The sequence below is a fragment of the Lepidothrix coronata genome, unplaced genomic scaffold, assembly GCF_001604755.1.
Source record: "Lepidothrix coronata isolate B3197 unplaced genomic scaffold, Lepidothrix_coronata-1.0 Scaffold6, whole genome shotgun sequence".
In the NCBI taxonomy this organism is placed as follows: domain Eukaryota; kingdom Metazoa; phylum Chordata; class Aves; order Passeriformes; family Pipridae; genus Lepidothrix; species Lepidothrix coronata.
Window position 1 is genome coordinate 2,231,750 of NW_016690186.1, and position 19,830 is coordinate 2,251,579.

At 35.1% G+C, this 19,830-nt stretch overlaps 1 protein-coding gene across 3 annotated transcripts in view; it reads right to left on the bottom strand.

The window, feature by feature from the left end:
- Nucleotides 1–2,412: 2,412 nt before the first annotated feature.
- The window catches only part of SNTG1 (syntrophin gamma 1), a 341,564-nt gene continuing 324,146 nt past the window's right edge, over nucleotides 2,413–19,830 (bottom strand). For all 3 annotated transcript variants that reach the window (XM_017833684.1, XM_017833693.1, XM_017833674.1), the window contains 2 exons: nucleotides 16,964–17,074; nucleotides 2,413–8,763 (listed from right to left, as the gene is read on the bottom strand). In XM_017833684.1, coding sequence (XP_017689173.1) covers nucleotides 8,605–8,763; nucleotides 16,964–17,074 — 270 coding nt within the window. In that variant the 3' untranslated portion in view covers nucleotides 2,413–8,604. The remainder of the gene's footprint in view (nucleotides 8,764–16,963; nucleotides 17,075–19,830) is intronic.

Below are 19,830 nucleotides of genomic sequence, written 5' to 3' on the forward strand. Positions count from 1 at the left end.
AAATGCCAAAAAATTATGTTTTGCCATTGTTTCTGTCTGTCAAAAACTTCCTACCAAAAAATTCTGTGTCAGTTTTCCACCAGAAGTTCTCACCAGAATTTCCCACTGGAGTTTTCCTGCCAAAGGATCCTGCTATTTTTTATGATTATCATATCTCTTCGAACATATGTGCCAAGAAATCACGTACAATCTCCTTTGAACACTATGAAAGTTGAGGAGAAATTTTGAAAAAATAGGGAAAGAAGAGTGGGAAAGAGAATTGGCTACTATAGTCGAGAGTCTCTCCCCCACCTCGCCCTCACCTTTTTCTCCTGCCACTATGTGCTGCCTGCCTGCTATCAGAGGACTGGAACTGTGCTGACCCAGAGAGGACTGAGAACCTCTGTGCGACATATGTGAGTCAAATCTTATTTCTCCACCCTGACCATATTTCTGAGGGCCGAAAGGAGTGGCTGAACGGGACTCTGCATGACCTGGGACACAGCCCAGCGTGAGGGGTGGAACCCACATCCTGGCTGCATTCCAGAGAGCTAAAGCTGTAAAGACTCTCTGCAGCTAAAGAGATAACATCAAAAAGCTGCAGAGACAGAGAAAAAAAAAGGCAGAAAACTACATCTCCTCTCCTCCCCCCACAGACCATCTCAGCAGAAAGGTAGCTTTGGTGGTATCTTTTATCTGCTTTTAGAAGTAATCTTAGCATTTTCCAACCTTTTCTTATTTTTTCCTCTTTCTCTTTGCATCTCTTAGCAATTAATAAAATCAGTTTTGGTATCAACATATAACTTGTATGAGTTTTACTTTTGCTCAAGGGAATATTCGAATCTGAAGTTCTTTCTGCAACATTTAAGCAGATTGTAACAACTTCACAGACAGAATAACTACTGTCAAAACTGAAAAAGAAGCACTAGAAAACTGTACAAATTAATCATTGGTAAGACGCAAATATTATACTGTGCTAACTTTTATTGGTCAAATGCACAGGTAAGTAGATCACAATTAACTCCAAAAGTTGCAAGAATAAACTGCTGTAGGGCTTGGAGAAAAAGCTGTGCAACATAAGAACCATGACTTTAAGGAAAGTTATTCAAGGGCTGTATCTTAAGAAATTTTGAGTACAAGACCTTTCATTTGAGGTCAAAATCTGTGGACAAGATGTAAAAGATGCTAGATTAAAAATGATAATTCAAAATAAGATAGGTAGTTCCAGAAAAAATAAACCTTTCCATTCTATGAGTCCATATTCTCAATATAATGCATAGTTCCTATTTAACAGCAAATAAAAATGGTAGCTACAACAGGATCTCTGTGCATTTGGATTATACTTACTTAGATGGTATTCCTAGCCTTGTAATATTCTATGTTTCTCTTCACTTTTTTTTTTTAAAGACCTCTCTCCTCTTTTTTTTTCCTCTTTCTGGCCTTTCACTTAAATGTGGTATAAAAACAAACTTGAAATGCAGGTAACTAACTGATGTTACAGAGTTATGTGTGTTTGCTAACCCACAAGAGCCAAATCATATCTGGGAATGAGGACTGAGGATTTTTCCAACACAAAGTGTTCATCACACTTATGACTCCAATAAACTTCATATTTTTTTCCTTCTCTTCAAGACGCTGAAAGGGCTGGGATCACAAAGGAAGCTTTCCTTGGGTGCAGAACTGAGGAAGTCAACACCAGCCTGAGGTCCAAAAAAGCCTCAGTGACTGCTTGTGGAGGGGCTGAGAGAGAAAAGTGACAGCAGCACTGCCATAAGGGAGCTTACCTTGCTTCTCTAAACTGGGAGCACAAGAAAGGCACTAAAAATGTGCTTGTAAGGTGTGCACTTGACTCACCACAAATTGTTAAAAACGTACAAAGGTGCCTAAATAAAAGAAGGGGACTTTTAACATCTCCTCCCTCAGTCAGGGAAAAAGACAAAGAAAATCAAACTCACCGAAGTTGGTTTTGTTCTAGTACATGCAACATCATTTTAAAGCTGTTTGGTTTCAAAGATATACCAAAAATGCTTTCATGCACTGCAGTATTGGGCCTAAGTTAATTCCAAACAAAACTAAGAATTAAATGTCAATGGTCAAATGTGGTAAAATAATCTGGCTGCAGGTGAGCCTCATAGCTAGGAGAGAGGCGGATATTTCCAAAATCCTAGTCAAGCTTTAAGTGGGTTATATGCCTTGATCATACAGGTAAGGAATGGTCATTATTTCTATCAAATAACCAGTTGTGCATAGTGTTGGGAAATAACTTTACTACCCCAGGGTCTCCAACTACTTCCTTGATTTCCCAGACTTGGCTTTCAATGATATAAAACTCATACACTGTATGACTGAATGCAAAAGGTTAGTTAAAAAAAGTATTTATTTTCTATTTTTTCTGTTATGTTCCATTACAAAAAGAAGCATAACAAAAACAAAACAGAAGATAGCATTTTATTAGTGATACATTAATGAGTTTAAACAACTAGGTGATTTATGCTTGTCACAAATACATATTACAAACAATCACAAAACCTTAACTAAAAATGAAATAAATAATTTGAATAGCTTTTCTTAAATTTCTAATATTTATAAAATATATAGCACTTTCTATTACATTTTTTCAGTCATTTTTTATTCATAACAAATTAAAACTTTTGATATATACTGCAAATATGCTAAAGGGATAAGAATAATAATAAAAAAAAAAGTTCCTGGAGGTATGAAATAGTAAATTAGTTAGTGTTTATCAATTTATTATCATATACCCAGACTGTGCATATCCTGCAAAAATAGCCATTTCTTCAACTAATATACATATGTTTCTTTATAGTATTATAAGTTTTTAAATGTAAAGCTTCATGGATTTATGCTTCTGTTTCATAGTTGTGCCTAATATGTAACTCTCATTAATATATACTGAATATCTTCCGTTAGTATATACTAATATACACACACACACACACACACGCACACATACACACACGCTGCATTATATATTAGTATATACTGAATAATAAAATAATTTCTAAAATATATAGCTGGGATTCCTGTGGAGAAAGTTGTTGAAAGTGGAAGCCACGTATACCGTAGTAAAACTAGGTAATGTAAATGAAAGCATTTAGTTTTAAATTGTTCAATATATTTCAATAGATTACGTAATGTACTGTAATAATATACAGAATCAGAACAGAAATTTATTTTTATTCCAGTATTCCTATGTTTTTTTCTATTATTCCAACAAGATATGAACCACTGTCTCTACCAAACTTCCTGAAAATTGAGCCAAGCAAGTAGAAATGTGTTGACATTATAGAACTTATTTCAGGAAAATACAAAAATTCCACTTAAGAACCCTCCAAGTCAGGAAAGCACTTAAGCACAGATATGACTTTGCTATAACCTGAATGTTAATTACACTCAAGCACTCTTACTGCTACACAGATGCTCTTGCCATAATCCTTAACACTGTCCCCTGACTGTGTATAAGAGTTGGTGGCTCCCTTATGTAGGCGAGAGTACAGTTTTCCATCTGTCTGAATAACGGGGGTGAGGAAACAGGGAGGTACACTTGGGGACCTCATAGTAAATATTCAGGTATGTATTTGCATGTGATAGACCAGGAAAAAGATGCATCAGGGAGAAGGCTGACCTGCATGGGGTAGCCTCCTTGCAGCCAATACTATCCCAGTGTGGTGAGGGAAAATGATGCAGAATAACTGGCCCTTGGCAACCTCAGCCTTTTTCAGCTTCATTCTGCCCCTTGCCGCAGCACAACATCCCCCTTCAGGCACTAAGCTCTGGTGGACTATACTGGGAAGCTCAGCTTTTTAGGGTCCTTCAAGCACCCACAGCGCACAAGCAGCAGCCCCACAGACACAGAAATGCCTGGCACCAGAACCTGGCAGTATCATTGGCAGCGTGTCAGAGGGTTTTTTTACTCTGAACTCATTTCAGTTGGGCTGCATGGTCTGAAAGCCCATTAGGACCTGGAACTTATATAGATGTGATGCTTGTTTAGTTTCATCCTGATAAAAACGGTTCATGTGCTTAAAGACCGCTCTGTGATATGAAGAATAGCACAATTAGTGGGTGCAGGCAGAGCCCATATTAAAAAAACACATTTCTGATAAAATTAAAGCACTAGGATAGGAGCACCTCTAGCTCCTGAGAGAGAGACAGAGACATACACATGCACCTTCAGATACCTGAAGCTACAGTCCTGCTTTGTGTTTCCCTTTTGAGAGCCTTGAGTGGCATCTAAGACAAGTAGTTAAATTTTGGGAGCTTGAGTGAGTCTCTCATGTTTCCCATCATACTGAACTGGTCAGAGGTGCGAGTCCAAAGCACAAACTCATAATTCCCTGATACAGAAATTTTAAAATCAGTTTAAACATTTGTTCAGACACTATACTTTTTCAGAGACCAGATCCCATAAAGAAATGGAAAGTCAAATGCAAGGATTAGTGTTTAATATTAATAAAATTTCCAAAAGCTTCCTTGGAATAGTCAAAGCAGAATGAAAACTGGTCTGACTTTCTAAGGAAAACTGTTATACATTCATGAGATCTTCAACTTTTTTAACATTTTTTTCTGATTCAAGAAACATCTTAAGGCATTGAATAAACCAAATCACAATTAAAGTAGCAGGTTGCAGTGCTGAAAACTACCTACACGTTTGATTGTGCACTTTGAGGTGTTCTGAAAAGTCCACATGTCTAAAATAAATAAATATATTTTTGTAGAATCAAGGACTAATCCAGAAAATAAGATGACTTTGAGATGATTTTCATCTCAAAGCAAATTGATACTGTGTATTATTGATTTGCATTCTTAAAAATTCTAGTTTGAATTGCAAAAAAACCCTTCCAGTTACTGGTTTTAAAAAATAGCACACAATTAGCTTGTCTCCACAAACTTACTGCACTTAATTAAGATAATAAAATGGTGAACAGCTAAAAAATATGCTGATCTTTATTTCAAAGATGCCTTCATGCTACTAGAACGCAAAGCTCTTTTGAAAATCTCTAACTGTATTTTTAAACAGATTTAGGAAAAGAAATGTATTCATTTACTGATGAAATCAAGAATAATATGTATTCAAACCAGTAACACTTCCCTAATAAAATTATGCTAACACTATAACTTATCATATGATTAGTTCTTTGAAGATCAGATTATCTAAAATTCCCATCACAAAGCAAAGCAAATCAAACCAAGTGTATTTTTGGTATACTGTATAACATCACTTCAATAGGCACAGTACTATAAAGAATTTTCTTTATTAAACTAACTTGACAGTATCATGACATAAAGAAAATAAATTACATATTATGGGTTGGTTGGTTTGCCCTTTCTTCTTAAAATATTTGCCTCCACTTGCATACTCATATTTTAGCAAAAGCTGATGGCTCATAATTGTGTTTTTTTTCATTGTCTCTGGGCTGTGTGTACTTATGAAATACTTTTATTCATTTTATATTAAGTGTGAAATGACAGGCTGCAACATAAAGCCTGAGTTTTGACATATACATATGAAGTTCCCTATGCTTTGAATGGGAACCTCTTGTAGGCATTTAAATGAAAAATGTAGCCTTTTAATATGTTTGTAAATTTTGTTTTGGTATTTAAGGATTACTTATAACACAGAGTTTAAACTTTCCCTCTTTGGTTCAAGACTGAATTTCCGACCAACTTGCTTTACAAGGGTCAGGTTGGATGCAGAGGCACCTCTGAATATTCTGTGACGTCACTGCACAAACCCCTGCTGCATTAAAAAATAAATGTTGACCTACAGTCAAGGCTATGACGTCTTATATTCTCTCAGTATCAATTTTATCTTTCTGAAAATAAAGTATTGATTAAGTCCTGCCAGTTGACCTCTTTAGAAAAACAAAAAGAAAATCAATTTACAGGCTAATGTGTTTCTTAAATGTTGTGTATTTAATGCCCACTTGCAAAAGTCTCGGTGATGAATACAGAGGTTCTACAAAAAGAATACTTGTCAGAGATCTTCAGGACACCCTGGTGTCCCAAAAGTTCCTGTCATTAGTTCCGTTCTGCACAATGATAATTTTTAGTATTTTGATTTTTCTGGGGGCTGTCATATAATGGAATCTCTTCATCTACAGAAATTTCCAATGACATACTTAGTGCTGGTTTGGGTAAATGTTATGCTCATGCAAGCACATCTCTTAAATACCTCTCAGTTTCAGTGGTACAAAAGTGCACATAACATGGACAGTTGCAAGAAAAACATTCAACTGGCAGCTGACTAGTTTTAGATTCTGCCAGTGCCAGCAGAGCATGGACTGAGGTGTTAGTGTATGCCGACACTGTGATAGCTGCATGCCACAGCAATGCACTGAAAGAAGGAGATGATTTGGGAGCACTGAGGAGGAGAACTGTCATTAACAGATATCAGACTTCTGTTTTCAGCACTGTCAGCACTCTGCCAAGATCTGTGTTTCCAGTATATGCTTTCTTGACGAGGACACAACTGTTAAACCTCTTAGACTGTTGCAGCTTTGGATTCAAAGTATTTGGGGATTGTACTCTCCCAGGAGCAAACTCAAGATCCTATGGACAGCCATAGTAGTTCTATCTGTCACTCAGAGACCAGTACGTGATGCCCTTATTTAAGGACGATTCATATGAACAAATACATGATGATGCCTATGAATATGTTGGATTTTGATGACACTTATAGTATTTAATAGCTGGATTATGACATCCTTCTACTATATTTAAAATTAAAAATAAATGTGTAGCCCTTGGAGGTGTACCAAAAGGAAGTAAATGTGTACTGAAAAACATTTGAAAGTGATAAAAGAGTCCTCAGAAAAATATATTTTTTGATTATTTGGAGCTAGTATCAAGTTAGATCAGTTATACTTAAAAGCAATGTAACTCCCACATATGTAAATCTAAATACTTCTAATGCAAAGCAAAATAAAACAGAGACATGATTTGCGCCTACATTTTGTTAATCTTTTGCCCCTGCCTTGCAGTTTGAATTGTTCCCATTTTGATAAGCTTTTCTCTGGCCTCACTTTTGAAGTTTTTAATTATCTTAATACGTAGAAAGGAATGCGAAAGAATTTGCCTGTCTGCTAAAAAAGGCAGATGGTGTCCCTAGCCCATACCTGTTATTAACAAGTCTAAGGGGGGGGGGAAGAAAGGAAGTTTTGATTACAATATAATAAGCAGAAAACCCACAAATACTACTAAAAATGTTTTGCCCAAACTGTAGCTCACTAATTGTTCTTCCTGTATTTTTTGGTTCTCTTTCCTGTTTATCAAAAGAAAAAATCCCTCACCTTTTCTGTTGTTTCAACTATATCACACACATCCTCACACCTTTTTCCCATGTTCACTGATGTGTGTCATAGCACAGCATCAAATTATTTTGCAAAATTGTAATTAAATAAAGTTATTAATTTTAAATTTACAAGTCCCTCATATTTCAACTTTAAATGATACTCTCGAATTAGTACGTGGTCCAGACTGATGTAATGGTCTTAACAGACAAAGAAATTATCCATTTTGTAATCTATTCATTACAGCTTATTTAAATTATTCCTGTTTTTTACTAACGATGTAGATCTATAAAATATAAATTATTAAGAATTCAAAGAGTGAACTAATTTTCCAAGCATAACGTAAAATGTCTATTTCTTGAGAGCTTGAGTGGAGCAGACATCCTACTTATGACGTGAAATCAAAGTTAAACCATGGAAGAAACATATTAAGTGGGTTGTCTCTGAAACAAATTCATAATCTTGTGAACAAAGACTGTTAGATTTACAGTATTCTTGACAAAAAAAAGAGGAAGTAAATAGCTGACAATATTTTTTGTACTTGCACTTAATTTGTTATTAAAATTAAATTCATATGCCATTATTTTTACTTGAAGAAGAGGGTCTTACCAATGAAAAGGTGTTTTGCTTTTTGTGGCTTGTTTTTTTTTGGTTTGGTTTTAATTTATCAGTCCAGTATGGCTATATCTTTGTTGTTGTTACTGTTAGACTAAGAAAACAAAATGGAAAAAGTAGCATGATTCCATGTATGGACACAAGTATGGATTTACAGCAGTGTTTAAAGTGCTTTCTTACTTGAGGAGATACTTACACAAATGACTTTTCATGCTTATCTCCTTTTCATCATGTATTATATGCTTGCTGCTTGCTCTCATTTATAATATAATGATAGGGCATTATATTCATACTCAGAGTTTAGTATATTGTCATAAAAAAATCTGAAAACAGGAAAATGACAATTCTTTTTGCGTATTATTACAGCAATTTGAAATTTTTATTAAATACTCAAGTGCTTCATTTCATCATTTATTCCTTTGCTTCCAGTGTTGTTTAAAGCACTATGTAAGTACAAATAGATAATACTAAAAGCATATCCATCCTATTCTGGGGTTTCGACTAGTATTATTTACTGACGTCTTGCAGAACTGAGATGAAATTATGATCCCATGTGACCATTTATCTGCTGATGCTGCAGTATGTCTTGCCTCCAGGATTGGTTTCCACGTACATGGTTCACCAAAGGTCTAAATCTTATGAATATTTATACATTGTTATGTGTCCTTGTTAAGTGGCAGTGCTGTCATATGAGATGTCAAGTAGTATACTTTAATTTGCCAGTACCAGAAGTTGTGGGAAGAGCAGAAGCTGTGGCTTGGCTGCCTACATACAAAGGGTCCAAACAAGCCACTTTGGCTGCAAAGAATGAGTGGATACAGTGAAGGACTGCAAACAGGTTGGAAAACTCCAGCTCCTGGAAGTGAAAACAAAAAAGATTAAACATGAAACAGAAGAACACTTCACAAACACATAGCCAGGAATGAACTGCTACTCAAATAGCAATAATTTTAATAACTTATTGCCATCCTGCTAATGTGCCCTACAATTCTCCATTATAGGGACTTGAACATGTAACAATCAGTAAATAATTGTTTGGAGGCTAAGATGGACAAATTTATGAGTTAAGTGCCTCCATACAAATACAAGATCCTGCTGGCTGAAGGAAAAGGAAAGTGATACTATGTAATCTTGCTCCAGGTTAATGCAAATCTGATACTTTTGCAGGTTAATTTAGATAGAAATTTAATGGCTGCACCATAACAGTCTACACATCTTTGGACTACTACTGGATAACCAATGTACGCACAAAAAATCAATAACTTTGAGTTCCACATATTTCTTCATCATGTCACCTCACAGTGTTAGCTATTATCTTACCTGATTCTATAAATAAAAAAAAAAATAAAAAAAAAAAAGACATTTCAAAGAGTGCTACTATCATAGAGTGATTTTTTGGATCAATTTTGGATGTGTTATTGGACCAAACAAGGAACATACTCTATGTTTTAACTTCATTAGTAATATTATACAAAGTCCTTATTTTTCTACCTTAATTTACATTTCTTTACAGCCCATCAGCATACAATTAGACTAGCTGGGACTCTTTTAGACACCACCACAGAGGAAAAAAAACCTACATTTTTTTACTTACATAAATTTGCTCCTTTGTGTCTAATTAACTTTGATCAATTTTTTTAAGGTTATCTTCAGTATGTGTTCTTGGAGTTGGTATTTAATCAATAAATACCTGTTGCATTTGAAAGCGAACACAGATACTTCAATACATGTAGGTATAAGGATAGTGGTGCACAGTTGCTATCTTTCTGCTTTGATTCACTGCCTATACAGATTTCCTCACTGCAATAAGAAGCCAATAATAGATATCTGTGGCATATTCTATTTCTGTTTCTGTCTAGCACTAGTATTTCCAGGTTATGTAGTGCCGAGGATATTTCTCTTTTGCTTAGCAGAATATTGATGATGTAAATTCAACAAAAAATTGCTAAATCCCTCAAAACTACATCAACCTGCAATTTTCTTCCCCTTGATATTTCCTGAAAGATATTTCTTCACGGAATGCATGGAGACATTCACAAACCCCCCACATGTGTGAGGGGAAACAGTGTGAAAGCAGAAAGCTGCATGTGCAGAGTGTCTAGTTATGTGCTGAATAGGTGAAGCTTTGTTCAACTCTCTTACAACTCTGGCAGATGTCCTTCAGACATGCTCAGAAATAAATTTGTAACATCCCATGAGCTTCTTTAAACTCCCCTGACAATCAATTATCAATAAAGAAGATAACGTTTATGCTGAATTTCACAAACCTGCCATCTGTGTCCATACAAAAAAAAAAATCTGTTTAGAGACATTTTCAATTTTAAACCTTGGGAGAAAGACAATTTTATCACTATGTCAAAGTGGTGCCTTTTCTGCTTCAAATTTCAAAACAAGAAAATTTATCATAGATAAGAAAACAACAGACATTGAAAGATGAGGAAACAAGGAATTATGGAAGCTATTTCAGAATAACAACTATCCTTCATTAAGTTACTTTTCAGTTAACTCAGTTTTATTAATATATTAATTTATCTAATCAGTATTATAAAAATAAAACTGAAGCTTAAAACGAGACAATAAATATTTAGTGGAAGTGCAAAATATTTGTAATATCAATTGCACGTGTTATATGTAGAAAGACTACATTTACTCCCATGTCTCAACAGAATAAGCCTATTAAAATAAATATTATAGTTTGAGAATTGTTTGAGTTAACTAGGTAACCCTACTAGCTGAAAGTTCTTACTATCATAATTACAGCTACTGGACAATGAATTTTCACAGTGCATGACCATAATAATTGCCAATAGTTATCACAGGGGCTTCTGCAACAGCAACACGTCAGGAATATTCATTGCTCAATGGACCATCAAGGCAACTGGGTGAAGCAACAGAACAACCTCTGAAGGTCCCACTGGATTACTATTATTGATAGAAATGACACAACGTGGAAATTACCTTGATTGCAAAGAACAGCACTAAGAATTCAGCAAATGCTTGATTATTATTTGCCATGAAACATTATTCCTATTTCAATAAAGACATGCATATTTGACTGGAAATTAAAGCAATGTGAAGCACAGTAGACTGGCTGGTATGCGATGACTACATATAGGTCTGATTAATGGCTGCAGCTCAGTTCCCAGGAGCCTGATTGATGGGAACAGAGTCTATCAGGAACAACACTTTTTTGGCAGATTAGCCTAATCACAAGAAACCTTAATGAACAGCTAAGATTTCATGTAGAGCTGCTGACAGACAAAACATGCCCTCACTTCCACTGAGAACTTGCACTTTATGATGGCCACAGGTCAGCACTACTGCCAGCAGATGGAGGGGAACTCAGAGGCTTTTGTGCATATCCAGCCACCCCTGGTTGTTTTTGTATATATTTCATCCTCAGTCATCCTGTCATTTGAATACACTTTCATTCAGGCAGGGTATTGCATATTACACACCTACTTTAGATGATGTTTCAAGTAAACAAATAGGCAAACCCTAAGAAACCTGAAAAAATATGCAGTGAAGCCATTAAAATTGATACCAGTAGGGAAAAGAAAATTCTCTGAACCCCCAAAAAGCAAGAAATCTTAACTTGAGCCGCATCTACTTGTCCACGCAAAAGTACACAATTTAGTATTATTCCAATTTCCAGAATGTTGTCTGTATGCCTCACCTAAGACCCTACTCTCCTAGGAATATCAGTGTACACTTTGGTCTTGAAACTATCTTTATAAGCTATCTGTTGATTAAACTAATCTCACCCTATATTACTGTCATTATGGCAGACACTCACAGATTATTAACCTGAACATTCACAGTTCCTGCTGGGGACAATGTAAATGGGCTGAAAGGTGTATGAGAAAGATGCAGTCATTGAGAAAGGTCAGAATTGTATGGAAATTCTAGTAGCCTTTCACAAAGAAAGTCTGGACTGAAAGAAAGAGATGGAAAGAGGAAACAAGAAAAGAGTTTACCCAAACGAAAGAAAAAAACCAACAAAACACAACAATCACTTATTGCATTATATTAATGATGCAACTACATAAATGACATATCTACAAAATCAAGCAATTTTGTTTCTAAATATCCATGATGTGGTTAGAAAAAAATCTTCTCTTTCATCCATATGTAAACTGCTGATATGAGAAAATATTTGTTCTTTCATCAAATTTGGTGTTACATAGTCTCTCTATATTAGCATAGAATCTGATCTAAAAAGAGATATTAAACAAATAATTAATGTGCAAGACATGGGGAAAATAAAAAACACACAAACAAACAAAGGTCAGAAATCTGAGCTCAGAAATGCAGTCACTGCAACTGAGCAATCATTCTGTAAAAATCTTAAGGATGTACATTTAAAAGATGTACCTTTTAAGATGATATTCTAAATGTGAAGAGCACTGTGATGCTCACAGAAAAACCCTCAAGGCTAAGAGCAAAGATTAATTTAAAATTGCAATTTGGAGAATACACTTAAACAGAAATGTCAGTCTGGAAAATCGTACAAGCACCCATCAAGTCACCTTGCAAAAGTTCAAAGTGAGTATTTTGTTCTCAGTAATGTGAGCAGCAGTGACTCAGGTTATTTGTCCTATTTTACATTAGAGTTCTATACTAGACAAATTAAAATACAAATTAATTAACATTAATTACTATTAAGGTAGTATTAATTAATAATAAGATTAATGCTTAATCCTCGAAGTTACAATTCTTCTTTTGCTGATACCATATTTCTGCCCTCTTCAGTTCTCCATATTAAAATAGACAAAGACAATTGACTGGACCTTCATCTTTATAAGCTTATTTTTATATTCAGTTCAGTTTTGTACTGTTCAGCTTAGGAGTTCAGGTAGTCTGTGAACAAAATCTCACCTGACGCAGCACAGCTGTGTGACCTTGACTGAGTTCTGACAGAACTGTTGTGCTGTGATTTGAGAGAGGTGAAAGCACTGACTGAAGTGTAGTTTTTGAGTTATACATACGTTTTGCAAGGCACAGAGACTCTCAATTCACAGTTTGGTGTGCTTATTTAGAAATTTCAAAGGAGAAATTATATAAGAAAAAGCACTAATGTTGATTTTTCTACACATTACATACTTCTATGTTTGGAAGCATTTTATCTTGAAATAGTATCTCATTGATTTAAGGCACTCTTCCTTTTTGTCAGAGAAATATAAAGCAGTTTCACTGCTGTGGTCTAATATTTAGTCAGGTAAAACTGAAGATTACAACACTGAGTTTATTACAGTCCTGAGGTTGTGTTAGTCTCTGGAGGCTTCTGTGATTATATGGAGAAAAAATGGATCATTAAACTACACCTAAACCCCCAGATTAACAGATAGATAACTAGATAGGAAGGTGCCTAAGTGAAATCCTTATAGATGCAGAGAAAGCTTTGCCCTTCTGTGCTTGGGTTTTTTTAACCCATCCCAACATTTCAGTAAGAAGAAATACAGGGACACATTGGCTCCATGTTCTGCCAAGCCGACAGCTCTATTTTGTAGTTCTCACTCAGAAAAATTCTGTCTGACTGTGCAAACTCCTGCAATATCTCCTGCTGAGTGACAGCCGGGAAATAACCTACAGATTGGAATGTCTAAGGGGTACTGGTGATTAATGTTGCCCTTAAGTGGTTTTCCTGTCAGAAACCACTTAGACTTTGCCTTAGAGACCATCAAACTCAGGTGTTTGTTTCCAGGCACCCTGCCACGGATCCACTGGTGTGACCTATGGTAATTATTGTTCAGATTTTTCAGTCTGGAACTGCTTAAATCTATGAGGAAACACTTCTTTTATTCTACATTATATATCTTTGTAGTAACATGATTTAACTTAGAGAGAAGCCAAACAAAAGCATCAGTACAAAGTCTCTACAGAAAATAAAAGGCAGTATTTGTAATGTTTAAATATCTAAAATTATTTTAAAACTGACAAGAAGTATACCGGGTAATAAGTTAAATTGTAACTAAATCCGTAGCACATGTATGTCTCAAAGCAAGCCATTTTGAATTTCTTTAAGTCAGCATGAAGCACACTGCAAAAAATGTTGACGGTATTATAAAAGTATTAGTAATTCAGTGTCAGTGAAGTCACTTTCACTTAGGAATATAAACTCTGGTGGCAAGTGTGTTTCTCAACAAAATAAAAAACCTACCTGATGAATGGATGTGGTGCTGAACTTTTTCCCAAAATGTATTTTTCCTAGATTCTTCTAACACTGGCAGTGATATCTCTGTATATTCCACCAGATATCCAACCTGAAACTCCCCTGGTGTAAACTGAGGCCATTCTTGACCTATTGCTTTTTACTCATGTAAACAGACTGACCCTTACCTGGCTATAACCTCATTTCAGGTTGTAGAGTACCATATGATCCCTCCTGAGCCTCCTTTCCTCCAGGCTAAACAATCCCAGCTCCCTTTGGTGGCCCTGATAACACTTGTGTTCCAGCCCCTTTACCTGCTTTGTTGCTCTTCTCTGAACTTGCTCCAGCACCTCAGAACCTTCCTGCAAGGGGGGGCCCAAAACTGTACACAGGATTTGAGGTGCCTTGAAAGGTACCCTGCTTCCAGACTCCTGCTTGGAAATGCAGAAGTGAAGAGCCCTAATGAACTGGTGCAATAGCCCCTTAAATTTTTGATTTTGTTCTCCACTGTGAGGTCTCATTTCACTACATTCTGATTATTCCCAATATAACATAACTGGAAAAAAACCAAAATCATAAGGAAAATGTTGCACTGTATTTTCCCTCATGACAGTGAGTCTCCAGGCCATCTGAAAAACAGAGCTGCATTTAACAGGTGATGAAAGCTGTTGCCATGAATATTCACCACAACCTTTAACAGATGTTTTACAAAATTTCCATCGTCTTATTCCAAATGAAGCCTGCATACAGTATGCATGAAATCTGGCATTACAAGCATTTCTGAAAATCTGATTAACATTTTCTAATGGCTCAACAGTTCCACAAATAGCTCTACCTCTAACTTAGTAATGTAAAGTCAAAAAAATTGAGGCTAGACTGTTCCACCTCTCCTCATGCTGCATAGGGCTTGAAATCCATGAAAGGTTTAAATGCTACTGAAGAATTTTAAGCTAACCAGTGAATGTTCAAAATATATGACCCAAAACCTTTGCATTCATTTTGCAGCCACATTTATTTACATTTTTTAGACTAAGCAATACATTTAACAAGCAAACAAATTGGAATTGATAGATGTGCTCATTATAAATGCCATAGCACCTTCCAAAGAGACTATAATCTGACATCTTTGATCATAATATAGATGATATTCTTTCATCACCAAGAAAATTAAAGTAACAAATTTTATTTCCAAATTGATTAAGGTGAAAGTTTATATTTATAGTAAAGAGAAACAACCAGGGAACATGATAATATTCATAAGCATGCTAGTAAGTCTGTGTAATATTCTGCCTTCGTAAGGTTGAAGGTAGAATTTCAACCTTAATAAAAGGTAGGCAAAATTTTCTAGAAATAAAGCTCTATTCAACTTGAGTGGGAACAACAATAGGTACAATAAAGGTACCAGACCAGGATATCTCTAAGGCTTATAAAGTGAGTTACATGACAGATATAATTTAAAACAGGAAAATATTTTCATGAAAACTGTTTTCCTCTTCAAAATCTAGATTTCATAATTTTTAGAAATCTTTTAAAAAATTTAAATCAGCATTAAAAATATATTCTAGTTTTACCAATTTAAGAAAACCAACGATAAAACCAAACCAAACAAAGAAAACCAAACAAAAAACCTACCACTGTCCCACTCTTAGACTCCTATGAAGTTTCTTCAATCCTAAAATCCTGTGTTAATATGACAGCAATAGCAGACAGATATTAGAAGAAGAATAACTTGACTTTCATCCTTCAGCAGGATAATAGTGTACAATTGTTTCCTTAAGAGAAAATCATCCTCATGACATTAAATTAGTTTGCATTTTCTTCTTATAGGTGAAAAAAAGTTCTATATTATTAAAACAATTTCTGAAGGAATCAGAAGAAAGTATTTATCTTTGAGATGCAGCAGAATGTGGATGTATTGAAAGACATGGTCACCACATTTCATTGTTGTTGATTTAATGAGAGGTTTTATATACCTTCATTGTATTGAGTAAAACATTCAAAATGAAGTAAATAGCTGCTGGGTAGAAAATAATTTACACCAAACATAAAGAGACATAGAGGAAGGAAAAATAGCTGCTTAAGGTAGCTATTGGCATTTAAAGTTAGAGGTGTCTATCGTCATAAAGCAATATATTTTTTCTTTACACAGTTTATTATACTGTACATATTTAGCACCTTTGTACAATTTATTTAACTATTTCCTATTTGCTCATGGAACTGTATTATTATCACATTCAGTCAGCAATTTTCTGTCTGATGTGGTCATGAAAAATGATGTAGAAAATGCTTCAGAAGCAAGGCTAAAGATGGACAAGAAAATAGTCTTTAGGTTTACACTAAAATTAGGGTTCTAGTCAAAGAGAACATTGATCCAGACTGCAAGGCAATTTCAATTATCAGAGACCCAGGGAGATCACTTCTCACACACACTGGGACAGTAAATGCCCTATTCTCAAAAGACATAAATTGAAGTAAGGCTAAATCTCTCACAGCTACTGTTTCCATGAACTAACTCTTGAATCAAAAGCACAACTGAAAACACAGCTTTTCTGATTTTGCATTGGACACAGACAAAGCTTCAGCCTTGTAAGGGAATAAGGTACTCAATCTCTCAGCTAGCTTTATCAAAATGACAAAGAGGAGATTTTGCAATCATGCCTAAAACCATAAATAACGAGCCCTGTATTTTATTAATTTTTAATCTAATTACACCTTTCAAAAGACTTTAAACTAGAAAAATGTCCGAGTAATTGATTCACTTTTCTTCAATTTCTTTGGTTTTGTTTGCATCCTTTGAGCATTAATTTAATATTTTGGAGTAACTTAGTTTTATTATACTGCTTTTCTTCCCTGGTTGCTTTGAAAATTGTACATTGCCTTTATATAAACAAAGTATTGTTTTTACCTTTGCTTCAATTTGTTTAGTATCTTGGTTTTGGAACAAAAACTTGATTTTGCTCTTCCCATCATCTGAAGAACCTTTGAGCTGGGAAAACTTGTATCTCCAAAGCACAGCCTAAAGGCAAAAAAACCCAAAACATAAAAATCATACACAAGCAAGTCAATGTAGTTATCATTTCAAATTGTATTAGAAATAGCTGATCTCATTCCAAGAGAATTTTAACCTCTCTATGATATATAATTAAATGATTGTGGTATTCTGTGATCAGATATCCCTTTGATCATATAGATGTATCATACTTTGACAGCATTTGATTCACATCTGTCAGACTAAGTTTGTGAAATTTACTCTGAAATTCCTTTATCTATATTTAATGCTGATTAATCAAAAAGGAGAAGGATTATAAATTCATTGTCATGCCAAAAACCAAAGATTTTTTTCCACTGACAATTCACGGGTTCCCTATCTCCATCGGAAGTGATGACCTTACATACAAATCCCCTCTTTTTCTTTCCACATTGAAAAATCTAGTATTAACATAAAGGGCAACTCAAATTAGAAACAAACTCTGTAATGAGAACATATTTAGAGTTTACTTATGAAACTTTAATGAGGAATTTGAGCAGGTCATTAATTCTAACCATATCAGTGGTCTTTCAAGTAATTATATTATGAATTACATTGTGTCTTGTTGAAAAAAAAGACAGATTGCTCTACAAAAAAAACAATCAGTTAATAAAATTTACAGCTGTCTAGAAAAACATCTTTTTAAAATATATTTAATGTGGATTTATGTAGGAAAAAAACCATTACTTTGCTTAAAATTGGACAAGTGCTACTTTTCGTTATAAGTCTTCTCAGACTCATTTAAAGATATCCCCTCACCCTTCAGGTATTTTGGGCATTAAAATTTTTCTTTGTGATTCCGGTAATATTTCACATAATTAGAATAAAATATCACATTGTGCGGTTACTTTGAGGAAACACTAATTTCACGGGCACCGGACAACACAGAAACTTAAGGCAACCCTTTTGTCTAAAGGTTCATAAATTATTTCCTCTCAGGGGCATAGGATGACACTTCCATCCGTGCCCTTTGTCTATACCTATGAAAGATTTAGTATCTACTGAGAATTAAAAGAATTTGAGGGAGGTCAGATTTTTAACTGTCCTAAATCTATGCAAGCCTCTTTGCTTCAGTGTGTGTTCATCTTTTCATGTTAATGACTGGCAAAAATCTCTCACCTGCACCAAGCTAAATAAAGTTTGCTATGTTTGTCTTAGTAACCTGAAAAGGACTAAAAAGACTAAAAGGACAGCATCTTAACTGTGCACAATACACAAAGCAAATGCTAGAATTTTTTGCCAAAATTCTCTCTATGTAGTTGCCCCTTCCACATAAAAATAAACACCTAGTCTCAGCACCACTTTCATTCTCTGTGTGTATGTGACAGGTGAGCTCCCATCTGCCATAAACAGAGTTAAGGACATCGTGTTTCAGACAAACTAAAGGGATTTGACAATTTAGGAGAAAATATATTTATTTCAAATGCTGTTCTCCTGAGTCCACCAATCTGTGTTACAGAAAGTAGAATAGCTTCCCTCATCTCTAGGTGTGTGCAATTCCTTTGACCTTGTTTGATAAATGACGTTTACTTATATTGTGAGTTCAAGATAAAACAAAGCAATCCAATAAATCATTCAAGTGGTTATATTCCTACCTACTTTGTAAACTTCTTTTTTTTACAGATCTATGTAAATCAACAAATCTTGTCAGAAGATCAAGACCATTGTCTTTCTTCAGGAACAGCAAATCTATTTAAGCTATGAGAAATGTAAAGGGCACTGATTGTCTCTTTATCTCAGGAGAAAACAATTGAAGAAATGAGCTATCATCTTTCTCTTCTCCGATGATATATGGAGAAGCCAGGAGAGAGATGCAGCATTAACAAGGACCCTTAGATGGGCAGGCAAAATCCCAGGGTACCTGGCCTTATTCCGAGTCAGATTAAGTTTGAATGAAGATGAAGGACCTATAGAACTGCGGTACTTTGACATTTCCATACAGTTTTACCATGCACGTCATTCCCACTCAGAGGAAAGAGAATGACAGTCCCACCAAACCACAGGCATGACTCAGGAACGCACTTCAATTTATGCATAACATTGGTTTTGGAGACTCCTACTTAGCAATGTCTCTTACTTAACTTCTCTGCAAAATCAGGTCTATAGCATGGAGAGGACTAATCCCAACAAAACTTCACTTCAACCATCAAGATAGCAAAACAAGCTCCTAGAACTGACAGTTTCTTTGCAGAGATGATTAAACACTCTTCATCTAAAGTGTAAGGAGTAAAAATGTTATTGACAAGGCATGAAATTATTCCCACATGAAAGAATTATCTGTTCCTTTTGAATGATCTTCAACAAATTTCCCCCAAAGATGTCCACATGATGGAGAGTTCTTTTTGCAAAAATAAGAGTAGGGAAATGTTGTGAGTTTTAAGTTATCAAGTCCGGAATGCAAAGTATTTCAAGCTAGTCACCCTGGCTATTTCTTTCTTTTAGACAATCTCTGAATAACAGTTCCTATATCCTTGTTTAAACTGGGAAAAACTGATTCTCTCTAATAGACTCTGAATGTGTCCCTAATAGTCTATGGATGTGTCTCTACTCCAGTATATCATACTATATTGAAAGTGTAGCTACTATCTTAAACTACTTAAACTAGATGTTCAAATTCTAGATGGCAAAAACTGGGTAAATTAGTTAAGCATATGCCCATTAAGACCCATTTAATTCTTGTCTCCTATCAAAGAAGCTGAAGTGCTGCTCTGTGTAGCCAGAGCTGCACATTTCACAGATAAAGT